The sequence below is a fragment of the Martes martes genome (genome assembly GCF_963455335.1).
Source record: "Martes martes genome assembly, chromosome: 8".
NCBI lineage: Eukaryota > Metazoa > Chordata > Mammalia > Carnivora > Mustelidae > Martes > Martes martes.
In genome coordinates this window covers 41,830,702-41,850,686 of record NC_137895.1, presented here as the reverse complement: position 1 = coordinate 41,850,686, position 19,985 = coordinate 41,830,702, and the positions used below count along the sequence as shown (strand labels likewise).

General features: G+C 35.2%; 1 protein-coding gene across 2 annotated transcripts in view; it reads right to left on the bottom strand.

The window, feature by feature from the left end:
- Positions 1–19,985, bottom strand: part of OSBPL8 (oxysterol binding protein like 8) — a 150,258-nt gene that overhangs the window by 13,294 nt on the left and 116,979 nt on the right. For both annotated transcript variants that reach the window (XM_080810442.1, XM_080810443.1), the window contains 9 exons: positions 18,400–18,484; positions 16,014–16,185; positions 12,845–13,082; positions 12,052–12,236; positions 8,921–9,002; positions 8,506–8,604; positions 6,582–6,678; positions 4,237–4,335; positions 1,145–1,242 (listed from right to left, as the gene is read on the bottom strand). In XM_080810442.1, the coding sequence (XP_080666568.1) occupies positions 1,145–1,242; positions 4,237–4,335; positions 6,582–6,678; positions 8,506–8,604; positions 8,921–9,002; positions 12,052–12,236; positions 12,845–13,082; positions 16,014–16,185; positions 18,400–18,484 (1,155 nt within the window). The remainder of the gene's footprint in view (positions 1–1,144; positions 1,243–4,236; positions 4,336–6,581; positions 6,679–8,505; positions 8,605–8,920; positions 9,003–12,051; positions 12,237–12,844; positions 13,083–16,013; positions 16,186–18,399; positions 18,485–19,985) is intronic.

Below are 19,985 nucleotides of genomic sequence, written 5' to 3'. Positions count from 1 at the left end.
AAAAAAGGGCACTGCAACAAATAATACTGAAGAGACACTTTTTATCAGAACAAAGCTGCTGATTAGTCACTGGATCAGTTGGATATCAACACAGAAGAAATTTAGTAACAAATATTAAACAGTTCATAGAAATATTCTTATCTGAACATATATATTGTCCTAAACCAGTAACTGCCACAATGAAAAGGTCCTAAATTTCCCTTCCACTTAGAGGCAGACAAAATTTTCAAAATACAGCCATCTTCCCATTGAGAAGTGGGGTCTACATCCTTTCCCCTTGAATTTGGGTGGGCTTAGAACTCTTCAATTAACAGAAAACGGTGGCAGTGATGTAATTTGATTTTTCTGCAACCAGGTCATGGATGGCAATGCAGCTTCCACCTTGCTCACAAGAACACCTGTACTTGGAACCATGAGCTCCCAAGTAAGAAGTCTGACTACCCTGAAGCCACTGTGCTGTGAGGAAGCCAAGCCACATGGAAGGGCCATACATACAGGTGTTCAGATCAGCAGTCCTAGTCTTTAAGTTGTCTCTAACCCATGCACCAGACATGTAAGTGATGAGCCTTCAGATAATCCCAGCCCCAGCTGTTGAGTCACTCACAACCTGCAAGTCTTCCTGAGGCCCCAAACATTATGTGGCAGAGATAAGCCATCCCCAATATGCTCTGTCCAAGTTCCCTACTGACAGAACCCCTACAGATCAAACAAAGGTTGTTTTTAAGGCTGTTGAGTTTGAGTAAATTGTTAGGCAGAAATAGTAACCAATACAACTCTTAGTGTATACAACTTTAGCTCAAGTATACAACTTTAGCTCAAGTGTATACAACTTTAGCTCAAGGGGCGCCTGGGTGGCTCAGTGGGTTATCTGTGGTATCTGTAAAGAAATGCTTTAATTTACTGAGAAATTTCTATCCATTCACTTCATATATCCCATCTTTCATAAAATACCAATAGTTTTATTAATTAAAATCAATAAACAAAAAATGAAGGTCTTCTGTTGATTTGGATCTGCCAAAGCTGCCCTCTGATGAATTCTGGGTTCTTAAATTTATTTTTTAATAAGGAGCTAAACTGTGCTCTTTGTTCAATATTTATAGCATAGATCCTCTTTAATCAGGTGACACCTTCTATCTGTACTAACCTTTAGTTTGAATTCAAGTATTGCACTGTATCCAGTTTTTTGACATGTAATATTGACTATGCCACCAAGCTCCAGTGTCATTGTGCCATAAAGAATTCCTAAAGAAAACAAAATAAAACAATTTTGACAAAAGGTTCAAGAGAGATGCTGGCTAATAATAACAACAAGCAAAACTTTACAATCTACTCTCCCTCTAGGAGAAACCCATAATTCAAGGGTATTTTGTCCCACCCAATAACAATCTGTCACATACACAGAATTGTTTCTGTAGGACTTAAATAGGTAACAGAGGATACAATTATTTGCAGATTCCACTCCATTTGTAGATCCAATTATTTGCAAATTCAAATTCTCACTAAAATATGTTAGCAATTCCAAAATAAATACAGCACTTTTGTAGTCCTTCATGGATATGCACAGAGTCGTGAAAAATTTGAGTTGTCCTATGTGCAAATTGCCAGCTGAGGTTGAACAAGGTTAACAGTGCCTTCTGGTTTCATCCCTCATTTGGCAAACAAGTGCCTTTTTTGCGGTATTTTTAAGAGCCACATTTTTCAGTTTGGTGATTTTTGTTGGTAATTTTACGGTTTAAAATGACCTCCAAATATAGTGCTAAAATGCTGTCTAGCATTCCTAAGCATAGAAGGTTATAATGTACCTTATGGAGAAAATGTGTGTTAAAGCTTGGTTTAGGCATGAGTTAGAGTGCTGTTTGGCTGTTAGTTTAATGTTACTGAATCAATAATATACAATAAGGTGTCTTTAAATAGAAACAAGGTTAGATATTGATTGGTTGATGAAAAGGTGACTCAAAGTAACCTAATTTTGTGTTTGCCCTAGGGGCAATGGTTTAGTATTCATTAAAATGTGTTTGTGGTGACTTTACTGAACGTAAGTACTACTAATCACAAAAATTAACTGTAGAAGACAAACATGTAAAAAAAAATCCCTCAAGACAGATTCTGTGGCTAAAAGTTGAGAAAATTCATTTAACTTTGTTAAAGTTTAAGAGTGTGTGTGTGCATGACTTGTTCTTGGACTAAACTGTTAAGGGAGCTTTTAATATGCAAATGCATAATGTTAATTTCCAAGAGGGAAGAGACTATACGATGTGTCTCATACTTAATTGGTTATGGAACTCACTTTGTTTTTGTTTTGTTTTGTTTTTTAATTTAATTTCTTTTCAGTGTAACAGAATTCATTGTTTATGCACCACACCCAGTGCTCCATGCAATACGTGCCCTCCATAATACCCACCACCAGGCTCCCCAACCCTTCCACCCCCCACACCTTCAAAACCCTCAGATTGTTTTTCAGAGTCCATGGTCTCTCATGGTTCATCTCCCCCTCCAATTTCCCTCAACTCCCTTCTCCTCTCCATCTCCCCATGTCCTCCGTGTTATTTGTTATGCTCCACAAATAAGCGAAACCATATGATAATTGACTCTCTCTGCTTGACTTATTTCACTCAGCATAATCTCTTCCAGTCCCGTATGGAACTCACTTTGTAAAACAATTTGTGAAATTAACGATTTGAGGAAAACATCATAGAAAATACACAAGGGTAAAAAACAATCATTATTTCCTATGCTCATCCACGAGGGGTTATAGTCTAAATGACAAAAGATTTTAAAATATACTTATCAATTTAGTTCATAATTTCAGATATTTCACTTCATGCCTATTTCAAGAACCACCCAGGAAGCTCTAAGAATTATCTAGCCTGAGGCCACAAGGTGGCCACTCTTATACTTCAAACAAGGTAAGTCCATGTTACAGTGGATGGGAGTAAACAAGCCTGGAGTTGAGTCTCAGCATTCTCACTGGTTTGGCCTTAGATAAGATACTTAACCCTCTCAGTTTCTACATATGTGAAATGAGGCCACATTAAATAATCCATGTTTTCATGAATCAGTTCCTAAAAGAGTATAATCATTACTCAAAAAAGTTATTTTTCAGGGCACCTGGGTGGCTCAGTGGGTTAAAGCCTCTGCCTTTGGCTCAGGTCACGATCTCAGGGTCCTGGGATCGAGCCCCGCATCGGGCTCTCTGCTCATCGGGGAGCCTGCTTCCCTTCCTCTCTCTCTGCCTGCCTCTCTGCCTACTTGTGATCTCTGTCAAATAAATAAAATCTTTAAAAAAAAAAAAGTTATTTTTCAAAAATGGTTTGCAGGGAAGCCTGGGTGGCTTAGTCGGCTAAGTGTCTGCCTTTGGCTTAGGTCATGATCCCAGAGTCCTGGGCTCAAAGCCTGCATCAGGCTCTTCTCTCCTGCCTCTGCCTGCCACTCTCCTAGTTTGTGCTCATGCTCTCTCTGACAAATAAATAAAATCTTAAAAAAAAAAAAAAAAAAAAGAGGGGGTTGCAAAGGATTATACAGATAATGACCAAACTGAGTGTTGAAGCTGATGCCATACAGCTTAATAGTGCAGGTCACAGAGATCTTGACTCTGCAACATCCTAGCTGTTTGATCTTAGGCAGATTAACCTCTGATATGCCTCAATTTCCACATTCATAAAAGAGACAATATTACCTACTTTATAGAGCTGCTGAAATGATTAAATGAGCTTGTAAATGTAAGGTGCACAGAATGGCTGGGTCCCTAGTCTGTCATAAATGACAGTATCTTTATCTGTGTCTTGAATAATGGGGAAGAGTATAATGCATTAGTTTTTAAGAAATTGCCAAGTGAAGATAAGAAAAATTTTTAAAGGAGTTAGCATACTGAAAAGAAGCAAATTAACATTTTAAAAAGAGGTGGAGGTACAAGAAAACGAAAATCATCTTTAATAAGATTCTGAAATAACGGGCAGTTTCATCAAATTTTAAAACCTGTACATTAGGTAAACGGAATTCCATTATTATAACTCAGTCTTTTCCAACCGAAGTAGGTGTCATAGAAGTCTGTTGTAGGTGAATTCACTACAGAAATATTCAGTAGATGACAGCAATAATCTTAAATATCTATAAACCAAGGACATTTTCAAACAAAAGGCTGACTCCCTCAATCACAAAACACAACAAATTACAGCCATATACATTTACTTAAAAAAGGTTTATAGAGTATCTAACTCAAGTATGGAAAACACTTACCTTTACAATGAGCATATGGCATTGTCATGACATAATCTTCACCTCTATTCAAGAAAGTTAATCGTGCTTCTCCTTCTAATATTGCAGATAATGAGTTTCCTAGAATAAATATCATGTATTAAATTTCAGAAAACTAATGCAATCAATTAAAAATAAACAAAATATATTTAGGACACCTACCATACTTCTACAGGGGACTGTCTTAAAAATATCTCAATCTCAGTGTGCCCAAATGTATATTTGTTATCTTATATCCAAAACATATGTGATCCACATTCCTAGTCTTAAAAAATGAGTACTTTTAAAAGGTACAGTTATATGCTTATTATGTTATGTTACTTTATATGAGGCTCTTAAAAATCTTAAACACATAGAACATACAATAAACAGAACACTGTTTTATGGTATGGCTTAATAACATATCTGTGTTTGAATAAAAACATTATTTCTTACCTATTACATAGTTAAGTCCCAAGCTTTCAGTACTTAAAACTGACATAATACTACAGATAATTTGAAAAAAGAAAACATAAGCATAACCCATCAAAATGCAATTGTTGATAAAATTCCATGGTATCATCTTCTAGCTTTTCTCCCATGTTTATTTTTCTTCCCACCATCATCAGTTTTATTGAGGCAAAATTTACATATAATATGTGACCTACTCTGATATTTCATTAGTCTTGGCAATTGTATAGTCATGCAACCATCATCACACAATTATGATACAGAACCTTGCCATCACCCCAAAAAGCTCCCCCCTGCTTCTCAGCAGTCAATCCTTTCCTCCAGCCCCAGGAAACCACTGGTTTGCTTTTTGTCATTGTAGTTTTACCTATTCTAGAATTTATACAGATGGCATCACAGAATATGCAGTTTATTGTGTTTGACTTCTTTTACACAGCAAAATGTTTTTCACGTTCATCCATGTTGTTGTATCAACATTTCATGCCACTGTAACAATTTTCAAAATCTAATATATGAACATAGTGTAACTATTTACTTAAATCTTCTTTAATTTTCCTCAGCAATGCTTTGTAGTTTTTCAGTTTACAAGTTTTACACATTTTTTATTTCTAAATATTTTATTTTTCCACATACTATTGTAATTGAAGATTTTTTTAAACTTCATTCTGTAACTGTTCATTTTTAGTATATAGAAATACAATTGGCTTTTATATTTTGACCTTGTATCCACCAAACTTATTAAATTCATTTATCAGTTCTAGTAGTTTTTTGTATATTCCTGAGGCTGCGTTGGCTATGACTTCTAATACAATTTTGTACAGAAGTAGTGAGAGTGAACATTTTTGCCTTGTACCTGATCTTAAGTAAAAATTACTTAGTTTTCACCTTAAGAGTATGAAATTGGCTATATATTTTTCACAGATATCTTTAGTCCTAGTTTGTTGAGGGCTTTTATCATAAATGAGTGTTGAAAGTTGTCAAATGATTTTTCTGCATTTTTTTTCTAAGATTTTATTTATTTATTTGACAGACAGAGATCACAAGTAGGCAGAGAGGCAGGCAGAGAGAGAGGAGGGAGCAGACTCCCCGCCGAGCAGAGAGCCCAACGTAGGGCTCGATCCCAGGACCCTGGGATCATGACCCGAGCGGAAGGCAGAGGCCTTAACCCACTGAGCCACCCAGGTGCCCCTCTGCATTTTTAAAGATGATATGGTTTTCCTTCATTCAATTAATATGAACTACAATGATTTTCAATGTTATAGCAACATTGTACCTCCAAGAGAAACTCCCCTTGATAAACTGATCATGATACGTATCTTTTTAACATATCTTTTTATGTGTGTATGTGCCTCCCTTTATATATACTGATTTGTTACTAATTTGGTAAAGATTTTTATGTATACATTCATGAGAGACTATGATTTATAGTTTCTTTGTACTGTATGGTCTTGGGATTAGGATATAATGTAGGTCTCATAAAATGAGTTGAGAAATGTTTCTTTCTTTGTTCAGTGGTTTTGTTTTTTGGAGTTTTTTTGGTATTACTTTTCTTTAAATATTTAGAAGAACTTAAGACATCTGAAATTGGAGTCTATGTTTGTTTTGTTTTTTTATTTATTTTTTTTTCAAGATTTTCATTTATTTACTGGACAGAGAGACACAGCGAGAGAGAGAATACAAGCAGGGGGAATAGGAGAGGGAAAAGCAGGCTTCCCACCAAGCAGGGAGCCCGATGCGGGGCTTGATCCCAGGACCCTGGGATCATGACCTGAGCCGAAGGCAGACGCCCAATGACTATGCCACCCAGATGCCCCTGTTTTGTTTTTTAAAATATTACCTTCCAGAAAAGGGTGCAAACTGAGACAAGGAGAACTCACCATAGAACTTAGACTTAGCCAGGATACTACCACTAAGGCAAAATCCATCCTTTCGGTTACTAACATAAAAGGCAGATATTGGTGGATGATGGGACACCTATTGAACACAGGAAAAAATGTAAATATAATAATGTAAGTATATTATTGTGTTATTATCAAAAGTTCAAGTCTTAAAAGTATACTCTAATAAGAAGCAATGTTTGTTAAGTGGTAAAATTAAACATTGGTGATTACAGTAACCAGCCTCCAAGATATCTCCCAAGGAAACCACTTCATGGTATTCACACCATTAGGTGGGCTCCTTTTACACTGTACCAAAGTTACTTTGTGACATATGTCACTTCTGAAATTAAGTTATAATACACGATCCATTTTGGTCTCTCACTCTCTCAGATCATTAGCTCTGAGAAGCCAGCTTCCATGTTGTGAACAATTCCATGGAGAAACCTATGTGGAAAGGAACTGAGTGTTCTTGTTAAAAGACATGTGATGAGCTTAGAAGTGAAATCTTCCAACTCAGGTAAGTCTTCAAGTAATTACAAAGCTGGCTGACACCTTCACTGCACTCTCATGAGAGACCCTGAGCCAGAACCATCTAGCTAAGCAGCTCTCAGATTCCTAAACTTCATTATAGAAGCTAATAAATGTTTGTTGTTTTAAGCCATTAAGTTTTGGCAGTCATTGATTATATAAGCAATGGATAACTAATACAGTGGCTGTTCTTCAAATGGATTACAAAATAGGCAACAGGAAACAAAAGCTTTGACAAATACGTTACTTTAGTAATCTAAGAGAGAGAGAGACACACACATATATCCCCCTTATGTTTTCTGAAATGAGTCAAAGCTAAAATCGAACTCTTCTCAAGCTTCTCAATTTAGTGAGGAATTATAGTAAACTAAAATGCAAGGTGATATAATAATTTTTAAAAAATTAATACACAGATAAAATGTCTCCACTTGAGAAGTATATCAAAATCTCTAGGGAAGAGGAAGGTTTTTCATATGACACATAATACTCATCCTTCTTACACGCTAGGTGAGAATAATTACAGTAAGGAGTCATTGTTATTGAGAAAAAAATGTTGTATTACTCAGGACCAAGGGCAAAGGAGGATGAGCGGAAAAGATTGAGAATCATGAATATAAATGTATGTAAGTCTAAATTAATGAAAGATTAAAACTAAGAAATATTTCTGACTGCCTACTATGCGTACAACAAAAAGAGGTTTATAGGGAGGCTATTCCTTCAAGGAGCTGACAATTCAATTAGGAAGTAAACAGTCTGTAAAAAGTTAAACAGTGTGTTAAAAATAACAGCTTAATGGATAATCACAAAAATAATACAGAAGATTGAGAAGCTAGAAATCACTGGGAGATGCAGTCACTGGGATCATGAAAGAGGAGCGGGTCAGGGTTGATTTAGATGGAGAACAGCTGAGAAAAAATACTGGAATGGGAGAATTAAATTATAAAATAACGAGACAAAAAAGTACAATATCAGGTTGTCTAATTATGAATGCAGAGGTCTGATTACTATAGAGGATTCAGAAAGGCATCTAATTTGAGATTAATTTAGAAAGATATGGAAGACCTTGAATGCCAGAGAAATGGGTGTAAACCTGATTTAGGAACTAGGAAACCACTGGACAATTTTGGTCATAAAGGAAACAAAATCTGGTTGTGGATAGGAGGGGCACAGAAAAACAAGATTTTTTTTTGGTCACAGGATTCCATGACTGTAATAGTAATACTTACAAATACGATATTTACTAGTATTCAGTACTAAAAGGTTAAATGCTTAACTAAATGTTCACTAGTAAGAAAGATTAAGCAACAGTGAATTTACTGAGTTAATATTCTTTATTAAAATATTCCAATAACTTCCAAACCAGTTTTGTTTCTGTAATATGCACTTCTAATACCTGTTCAGCAATATAAAAAGTTTTGCTGTTCGTTCTAGGATGAATCCACAAACAACGGAAAGTTTCACCAAGTATAGGATTGTAAGGTTTCTTCAGTCCCTGGTAAAAAAAAGAAAAAAAGAAAAACAAAATACAAGTTTCAAAATACAAATCTGAAAGATTCAAAATAGTTTAAACTAGTCAAAATGGATTTAGTGGTGTCATCTGGGATTTATCCATATAAAATTTCACAGTAGAGACATGAAAAAAATGAAATAAAATGAAATCACTTCAATCCACAATATAGGTCTAAATGATTAAGTAGTTTGCAATTTTGCTGACTCAAAGAGGCCTTGTAATGCTTATCAATAAATAAACAAAAGATAACAAATAAAGAGCTCATATAAGGTTAAAGAAAATAAAATATAAACATTACCTTTGGCTTTTTATAGAATCCTGACAAATACCATTTCACTACTTTCTTCAAACGGAAATAAGGATTTTCTTCAAGAGCAGCCCTAAAAAACCAAAATGGTATACACTAAACTTTCACAAAATATATCACAAATTCTCCCTTCTACTTATCAAGTGAACAACTGAGTATGAGATATGACTGGAAAACCTAAGTCATATTTAAAATATGATAGTAAAAATAATCATGTGTATCAGTCTGTAAGAATAACTTTTCATAGCCTGGTTGCTTTTCTCCTCATTTTTCCTATTGTCTGATATACTGCCCAGGTCTTTGCTCAAGCAGTTTTTGGAAACTCTCCAAACCAAGGTTTTTCAAGTGGGTTCTTAGAGCCCTAGATGTTGCTAGGGGTTCTATGAGAAATTATGATTAAAAAAAAGTAATAATAAAAATAAACACATTTGAGATTCTAGGATTGCATGATTCCTAGCATTTACAACGATGGGGCCAAGCAGTCTCATTAACAGTTTCATTACAGGTGTTCAGCTCCCTACTTGATTTAGTTTGTTCTCAGTAACTGATGTTAATTAGAGGAGATCAATAATGGGTGAGTGCCATCCTAAATGAAGGGAGGACAATAGGCTGATATTAATCTCTCCCATGAAAAATGCTCCATTAAGAAAAGGATTGTATGTTTTTTTAGTTCCTAGCACAAAACACAGAAGTTTCATGTCATAAATATTGAAGTTTTAAGATAACTGAGTCAATCAAAAAGGATTTAACCTATTCTTAGTGATTGTCCAGTGAATAATGTCTATCAGTGTAGCAGATAATCAAAGAACAATTTTCATTTTAAAGAAGAAATTTTTAGAAGCCATTACTCAGCTACCCTCCCTTGCCCTTTTGCTGTTGCTATAAACACTGCAGAACATTGACCATGTATGCCACAAGTGAATTCTGAGTTTTCATACATACATAACATATAATATATATGAATAATAATTATAATAATTATAATTTAACTATTTATTAGCAAATAGAATTATGTAGCCAGAACACTTTTTAAGTGAAAGAAAAGGTAGCAAACCACACACATTTCTTTGGACCTTGCTTTTTCCACACATGCATAATCCTAACGATCCCTCCAAATCAGGTTATAGACTTTTTTTTTTTTTTAGATTATTTATTTATTTATTTGAGAGAGAGAGAGAGTGAGAGAGAAAGAGAGCATGAGAGGGAAGAGGTCAGAGGGAGAAGCAGACTCCCCGCCAAGCAGGGAGCCCGATATGGGACTTGATCCCGGGACTCCAGGACTATGACCTGAGCTGAAGGCAGTCGCTTAACCAACTGAGCCACCCAGGCGCCCCAGGTTATAGACTTTTTATGTATAAAAGTATCATACATTATTTAACCACCTCAATTATGGCTAAATACCTGAGTTATCAAATCTTTTACTATTATAAGCCTTGCTGCAACAATCTTGCATATATGTCATTTTGAATATGCAGAGGTATATCTGTAGGAGTTATTACCAGAAGCAGTATTACCGGATCAAAGGACTGAATGAAACTATAATTCTGATAAATATTGCCGGATTCCCATCAAAAGCACCGTGCTAGTTTTTATCAAGCAGCAGCAGAGTACAAGTGCCCGTTGCCCCACAAAGCCTTTGCAATGGTGTGTGTAGCCAGAACAATCTGGGAAAATGGGCTTCTCGCAAGAAGATCTTATTGTGATTTATAGGAACCCGCCTCAAACTCTGAGAGAAATGAATTTCTAGGCAGATAAAAGAACTATAATAAGATGTAAAGCACAACTGGGATATAAAAGCTTTTGGATTTTGGTCACTGTGATGGATAAAAAATAGCTCATAATTTGAACCTGCAGTTTTCTTATTTTGAGTGAGATGTTTAATGACTGCTTCTATTCATTTTCGAACTCTGGTCATTTCCTCCACTCCTTTTTCTATTAGGTTGCTGATCATGTGATTAAATTTCTAAGAGGCCCTTTTTATTTTAGGGAGATTAACACTTTGGGTGTGCCTTAATTTGCAAAAATCTCCCAGTTTCTCAATTATCTTTTGATTTAGCTTATGATTTTTTTTTGCAATGTTCATTATTTCAACTGGTAGACTAATAATGTAATTACTAAACTGAATACAGATATTGGTGCAGAATCTAAAAATCAGGTCATAATACCAGAACTCAATATCCTAGAAAACACAGTGTCTTGAATAGCTGGAATGGGGGCAGCATGCAAAACTTGGAAAGGTATGCATAAAGTTGATGTCTTTCACTGGTTCTCCAGGAAACTGCTAGGAAAGGGGCAGCTCTCCCTCCACCTCCTTTATGCCTGCCTTCCTCAGAATTATAGCCAGGATCAGCTGGCAGGAAGAAAAGCAAAGATGGAAGTGGGGATTTATATCATGAGCCAGCAACTGGCCTGGTTGTGGTAAGCTGCACACGCCTCATGAGCATGTAGAGAAGATACGTGTAAACAAAAGCACAAGCCCCAGGATTGGACCTGAACAAGAGCTTAGCTGACCGAGGCAGGGGTGGGGGCAAGAGGAACACAAGGGATCCCAATCACCTCTTCCTATATTAGGACAGTGAACAGGTCAGGGAGCCTGAGAAAGCAGTGCTGTTTTAAAAAAAGGGGGGGAGGCGCCTGGGTGGCTCAGTGGGTTAAAGCCTCCACCTTTGGCTCAGATCATGATCTCAGGGTCCTGGGATCGAGTCCCGCGTTCAGGCTCTCTGCTCAGCAGGGAGCCTGCTTCCCCCTCTCTGCTTACTTGTGATCTCTGTGTGTCAAATAAATAAATAAAATCTTTTAAAAAATTTAAAAAAGCAAGGAAGCAAGCAATGCTATTGGTAAAGGGGTAGACTCCTTGTCTTCCTCAAGCATGTTGTCTTCCCAAACAACTTCGTAAATGGAAACATTATAGCAAACTATTAAATACTCTTATTTAGGTCAACTGTAGAAATGATGAAGAGAGTGAAGAGTGATACCTCATAAGAGATGGATTTTGGCAAGGCATAATCACTGTACTTATAGACCTCTGAAAAATCTCTTAAAACCATGAAGTGTCTTTGCTTTTAAAAAAATCTACAAAATATCTACCCAAAAAATCTAAAAAAAAGTAAGAATCTACTTACTCAGACAGGAAATCTGCATGATAGTAGTAATCTGAAAGTTTATCCAGGAAAGAACGAGGTTCCAAAATAAATGTAGGCAGAACCACCCTGGACAGGTCCATGCCAGGACGGACTTGTTTCAGCAGGGTCCAGATAAGGCTTTTGTTTTCTTCAGACACCGTTTCTGTTTGAGAAGCCTCACCTGCCTTTAGCAATTAACAAAAAATACTGAAATATCATATTTATTTCAGGCATTTTAGATATGTAGATAAGACATCTAATGTTGAAATCTGAATACGCTATAGAACTATTTCAAGCATTCTTAACGTGAGTAGAAATAACTCATAAGGTAGTAAGTCTATAGCTATAAAACTTAGGTAAAAAGAGTAGTTGTTAATAGACATCACAGGGAAGGATATATACAAAGAATTCATTACATGCTATTATTTTTTACTATACTTACTTCTATGCACTAGCAATAACAAGAAAGTTGTAAGCTCACGTATCTTTGCAATTTACATTGTACCTGGCAATGACATCAAGCAGTCCTATCCTATTTCAAAAACAAACTGAAGAAAATGTAAACTTTATATTTAATAGAATATTAGATATAATACTTGTGTGAGTATACATACGTATTTAATTGTTTATAGGTTCTGATACATTTCATATGTATGTGATTTTAAAAATAAAATAGGTATCATACAAAAATTTTCTTTCAAAAAATAAGCACTAGGTCAAAGAAATGTCTTCAATTTCACTTGGAAGTTCCCAAGAATTAGGAAAACAAAATCTCTGAAAATCAGATTTTTACCTCTCCAAGTTCTTCATGGCTCTGTTCAGTGTAGGTAGTCTCTTTTAAAGGCTCAATGGGCTCAGGTTCGATATAAGAGTCATCTTGCCTTTCTGATGTATCTGTGTCACTTTCTTCACTTTTCCCCATCACCTCATTATCTGACTCATCATGCTCTTGATCATTTTCTTTATCGGATTTATCAGAGTACATATCTTGGTCCTTAAAATGTTGCCTTTCAATTTCACTATCATTTAACCTTGAGGGAAGGATTAGGAGGAAGAATAAAGGAGATTAAGAATATAAAATTTATAAATCAGATGATATGAAACATCTCTATTAAGACTTTAAGTGTCAGGCACTGTTCTGTGGTTTACACAACTTTACTCAGTTAACCCTCAAAAATAAGCCTATAAGTATTATTATTATTCTTACCTTACAGATTAGTAAATAAAGGCACAGAAAAATTAAATAAAAACCTGGAAAATATTAAAAGAACACTGAGTTCTCTGTCCCTTTAACACTTAGGGCTAAAAGCTTCTAAAAGCAAAATTTTAGACTTTTCCTTGTTATATTTTTTTCTTAGTTTCATAAACATCCTCACTTGAATCAACTTCACTATCATTTCTGGTCTAAAGAAAAACTTCAAGTCAAGGTCATCAGATTCTCAAGTGAGCTCAAATGAATTATGACTTCCCCCCCATAAGGTCTCTCCAAAGTCACTCAAAGTAAGTGAAAATATAAAAGTAATCCTCTCTCTTTAATACTTGACTCAAAGGCTTAATCTTGAAAAAAAAGTTCAGGAAGAATCGCTAATGGAAATTTTGGTTTATAGAAATAAACCTATACTAAAATTGATTAAGTTGCTATACCCCAATCCTATTCTTACTTACAGTGATTAGGATTAATAATTTGTTCAGAAAGCATTTTTAAAAAAACCCTGACTTCCAGAATAAAAAAAATGTAAATTTTTTCCCCAAAATATTCATTTGTTTGGGTTTTAACAAAAGATTCTTAAAAAAAAAAAAGATTTTATTTATTTATTTATTGGAGAGAGAGAGTGGGGGCAGGGGCAGAAGGACAGAAAGAGAGAATCTCAAGCAGACTCTGTTCTAAGCACAGAGCCAGATGTAGGGCTGGATCCCACAAGAGTTGCATGCTTAACAGAACGAGCCACCCAGGCTCCCCTAACCAAAGAATTTCTAATAGAAATTCATTTTTATAGTACTAATTTTCTTTTGTTCCCTTTATAATCATGTATTTAAAAAACGTAGTTTCAAATTCTGTCCCTATTTTCTTACCACCTACTCTCTCCTTGACTTTTCATGGTCTGGTTTTCACTCCCCTGAATCCACTGAATCTGTTCCCTTAAAGGTCACTAACAATGGTTTAGTTGACAAATCCAATGGCCTTGTCTTATCTTCATCTTCTGTGACTTCTCTTCTCTGTGATTTTTGATGATTATTTTTCTTGAAGTGGTCTTAGTGCTTGGGTTGCATGTAACTATGGTTTGACTCTCTGAGCTCTCTGATCCCTCTTAGTTCATTCCATCCTTAAGATATTTTATTCTTCCTTGGCCCTTTTATTTTCTCTATCCTCTCTCTCCTTTTGCAAGCTTGCCAATTTCAAGCCTTCACCATCATTTCTATTTGATCTTCAAACCCATGCATGCATAAATATGCTTCAGGCCCATGTTTTTAAATGCTTGGCTGATACCATCTGTATATCCTGGGACCAATGTGTCCTCAGCATGTCCAATATTTAACACATTATCATCTCCCAACATGGTCTCTTTAAAAATTTTACCATCATCTTACCAGTCATTCAGGCTTAAAACTTGTAATATTTAACTTCACCCATTCCCTGTCCCTTACATCCAAGCAGACTATACATCTCAGGTAGGCCTCCATTCCCCCCTTCTCTGCATCATCAGCTTTTAACTCATGTTCTGCCATACAGCCAAATGAACAAATAGCTATGTTGATTCTACCTTTGTAAAAATCCGTTTCCTGATTCCCTAGCTGAATGTTAGCTTCCTATCCTCTAAATTCTCCTGATCCTGTAACATCCTAAAGCATCCCTCCCCTTTGGTTATTTATATCATTCTTATTATTTATAGTTGCCTGGCAATTTTTAGGTTTCAAACAAATCAAATCAAAACAAACAAAAACTCTTCAGGATCACACAGCTAGTAAAAACTGTTGTACTGGATTCAAATTTAGGTCATATCTGATCTCCCTATTTATAATGCAACGAATAATACAGAAAAGTATGTATAATGTCTTATACAGAAAAGAGGCTCAAAAAATTTCAATCAATAAATATGTGAAGAACATGATGTTTTAAGATTCCAAAATAATAGCACTTAAAAATTACCTGGGATTAAAAAAAAAAAAAAAAGAAAGAAAAAACAATGAACTATTTATAGCTGAAGAGCTTTGAGGGAAAAATCTTGGGGAGAAGCCCCAACATTCATTCATTCATTCATTCATTCCTAACTTTGAGGAAAGTCACCTCAATGCTGACGAGAATAAGTAGTTTCAGAACAGAAGCTGAGTACTGGGACAAGGGAGGAGAAGGGAAATCTAATTTTTCCCTACAAAGCAACAAACTGTGTGAACCTCAAACTAAGTATTTGTTAGGTTCCACAGGGAAATATTTTTTTAGTATTAACTACAATGACTATCTGAGGATAAAACCACAAACAGGATACTGTTCTAACTTGAAAACACTTAAAATAGGAGAATTCCACAAATACCAGACAGAATAAATGCCATTATTAAAAAGTGTTACAGAACAGCTATAGAAGAACAGATTATACCTTACTGTCATGAAGCAATAAAGGCTTTGCATTTGATGTAATATTTGAGATTGGTCTTGAAGAAAAGAAATATTATAGGAAAAAAGAGCAAGGAGGACTAGGAAACATTGTTAATAGAGGGAACACCATGTACAAAGACAAGGTATATATTTGGGAAAGAACAATTAATTCACATCAGCTGAAATCAAGGAAATAACTTTCTATACCTTATAATAGCAACTAAAAAGATCTCAAACGAGCCCTGAAGCCATATAATGGGAAGAAAACAGACAAGTTCAATTTCAGATACACTACAAAAATTCTAGGCCCACCAACTAACCTAGTGAACAACACAGTCCCTCATAAAAATTAGTGACAGAAGCTACTCACTGAAAGTTGTCACCACTGTGGAGATTGTTAGCACGTAATAAGCCATACAAAGTCACATGTGTGCTCTCTGATGAAATGCTCAGGTCATGTTCCTTTCCTTCCCTTATCATTGTACGTTTAAGAAGACTAGAACATTTCAAAGCCAACTCCAAAGCATCCATCCAGCACCTTCCTAGAAGAACACAGATTCATATGCAGTGTAGATCAAGAAACTATAAAAACCAGTAACCATCCTAATTTAACACCGTTAACCTTTAAGCATACTATTATTTCTTTGAGAAACATGAACTGGCAAAATTAATTTGAATAAAAAATCTTGCAAGGATTATTTTATGCAATTTTTCATTTTAACAAGTGGTTTTGTTTTTTTATTAACATATAATGTATTATTTGTTTCAGGGGTACAGGTCTGTGAATCATCAGTCTTAGACAATTCATAGCACTCACCATAGCACATACCCTCCCCAATGTTAACAAGTGCTTTTTACAGACAAAGCATCTAGTAACCACTGGTAAATGAACAGCATATAGGATGCATTAGAAAGTACACCTAATCTAAAATAAATGTACTTTATTTTTAAAATCTTAGAACAGTAACAGGTAGTATAATTTGCAACTACCAAAGAAGGCACATAAAATATATTGAAGACATTAGGTTTCTAATAAACAAACTTATCAAAATGATGTTTTGTTGTTGATAAAAGGTTTACCATCCATTCTACTTACATGTAAGAAAATTTCTGAGTCATGGAAATGCCTATACGGTATTATCATGAACTGCCATATTAGTAGAAACACTAAAACCTAATTTTTAAAATTAAAATTTATTTATTTTTATTTATTTATTTTTTAAAAGATTTTATTTATTTGATAGAGAGAGATCACAAGTAGGCAGAGAGACAGGCAGAGAGAGGAAGGGAAGCAGGCTCCCCACCGAGCAGAGAGCCCAATGCAGGGCTCAATCCCAGAACCCTGGGATCATGACCTGAGCCGAAGGCAGAGGCTTTAACCCACTAAGCCACCCAGGCACCCCTAAAATTAAAATTTAGAACTGTATTAGCAAAACAAAAAACCTGTTAGCTGCTTTTAAAAATGTATATATATGTTTCAATATGTGCTGGAAATATCAGTCACGTAAAACACTTTTCGTAATGTAAGCTTGTGCCTATGGTATTTTAATTTTAAAAATCATCATCAGGTAAAGTAAACTTTGAAAACTTACAAGATTTTCTAGGCTAAGCTAAATTATGAAACATTAAAGTGAGGAAGAAATCCATTATCAATTATTAAGGTTTAAAGTTAGCTTTGCTATAACATAAGTTTTATTCTCTCCATATTGTTTTAAGAATTAAGTATTAAGTTACTAGGCACAGAACAAAGTTTGTACTTGAATCTCTTACATAAAAAAACTCAAAACAGTGTATATGTGTTATAATGGTAATTAAAAAAATTTTATTTATTTGACACAGACAGAGTACAAGCAAGGGGAGTGGCAGGCTGGGGGAGGGAGGCTGGCTGGGAGCTCCCGCTGAGCAGGGAGCCTGATGTGGGGCTTGATCCCAGGACCCTGAGACCTAAGCCAAAGGCAGACGCTTAACCAACTGAGCCACCCAGGTACCCCTGAATGTTAATTTATTTTTAACAAAAGATTCATTTATTTGAGAGAAAGAGTACGTGTGCAAGAACAGGGAAGAGGGGCAGAGAGGAAACAGACTTCCTGCTGAGCACAGAGCTTGACATGGGGCTTGATCTCCCAGTTAAGCTAGAACTAACAGTTGGACGCTCAACCAACTGAGCTACCCAGGCACCCCATAAATGTTAATTTTTATAATAAAATACAAATAGTATATTAAATATACCTCTAAAATTATAAAACTTAATGAGTTACCACGAAGAACACTAACAAAGTCAAAAGGTGTTAATGCATTAATGGAGGATGAAGAAGATAACTTCAGGTTGCCCATCTGTCACTTGATTTTACAATGCTTCCTTCCTATCAGATTTCCCTGTTTGTCTACAAGGTTATTGATATTTTAGTATCATAAGCAACTTATGACTACAATACCTCTGCTGCAAATACCATACTAAAGAGATTATCCCCAAAGGAAAATACACAGTGGCATATAAAATAAACCCTTAAAAATCAGGACCCAGGGGCACCTGGGTGGCTCAGTGGGTTAAGCCGCTGCCTTCGGCTCAGGTCGTGATCTCAGGGTCCTGGGATCGAGCCCCGCATCGGGCTCTCTGCTCAGCAGGGAGCCTGTTTCCCCCTCCCTCTCTGCCGGCCTCTGTGCCTACTTGTGATCTCTGTCTGTCAAATAAATAAATAAAATCTTTAAAAAAAAAAATCAGGACCCAAATCAAATCCATCAACATCTGTATTTACCATCTGACTCTGAAGTAGCTCGGATGATCAGATAACTGCTAGGTAAGGGCTGAGTTATAGATCCAACTGCTTCACCTTTTGGACCCTTAAAACAAAATAAAATAAACAGTATACAGTAGGTATTATGAAATCTCAACTTGGTATTATCCATTATTACCTGTAACAATCTAAGATGGGTATGGGTTATAACCTAAAAGCGAACATGCTTTAATCCCATGCTTAAGAAAGCAGATGGTAAGTATTAAGAAAAGTTTTCCTCTTTCAACAAACATTCCTCCTTACCAGAAAACTGAATAACTTATAGCTAACTTATTCATGTAGTAAAGAGAAACCTGCAACTTATTATACTAGACCAAACTTTAATTTAAAAGAGAAATTTCCATCCCACAAATACTACTAAGATAAATAATATTAAATTTCTAGAGACCTAAAAAAAAGCTAGAAATATAATTTATAAGAAAAAAAATGAATTTTGACTAGATATAGGGAAAAAAATCTCCATTTCAACAACCATTGATAAAATTGTTATAAAATACCAATGAAAAAAGTAATTTTATTTTTCCAGAAAGAAAATTTTGTTATTGCTGTTTTTTGGCCAGGGTTATTTGTTTCAGGAGTATACAGCACCAAGAACTCTATAGTAATTAGTACCACCAAGGCTAACCTCAGGTGAACCCAGTTCTTCCCTGGAAAGAAAATCTGAGGATAGAACTAATAGCATAATTTTGACAGACAAAGCATAATTTTAAGTTATAAGATCAAAGAATAAAATGAATTTGAGAAGCATAAACATAAAGAAGATATAGATTCAAAATGAAAAAAAAAAACAAAAAAACAAAAAAGAAAAAGTCAATATAATTTTAATAAGTCCTGTAATACCACTTGGGTATTTTCAAATAGCTTTATATTTTATAGGCCAGCTCCTAGAACAGCAGAGAGTAGGATCCAGTCCCACTGCTTGGGTTTTGAGCTTGGTTCCATGCTAGAAACATTACTTAAGTAACCTATTTAGGCTTCAATCTCTTTATATGGGTAACAGGGAAAATTACAATCTGCTAAGGTATGAGCATTTTTAAGAGTCCACAAAAGTACTCAAGAGTTCCTTATACAAAGTAAGAACTGATAAATATTACTTTTATCTTATCATAGAATACTGACTTTAAAGCTGTTTAAACAATGTCCTAAGCATAATTTGCTTGTGGAAATGTTCTGATGATCATCTAATGGACAAATTTCCCTCCCTTCCAACAATACTGAGAATTCAATAAATTTGACATTAAAAATCTTTTTTAATAATTTAAAAATTCATTATAATTCTTACAATCCCTAAGAGTAGTAGTGAAGAATAAATACTGTGCATAAAAGGTTTTGAAAGTTATTTGTTTTTTTTTCACTTGAGAATGACATGATGCATAATTAACAGAGGTTCTTTGGGTTAAATTCTTTCCCTGTGGGAAATGCCTAATCCCGGAATGGAACTAACTCTCTAATCCTGAATTTAGTCCCACTATGACTATAGGCTACTGAAATAAAGGTTAAAAGTCCAGGTATTTTATAGGTGTATATATATTGCCTAATTAAGCAAT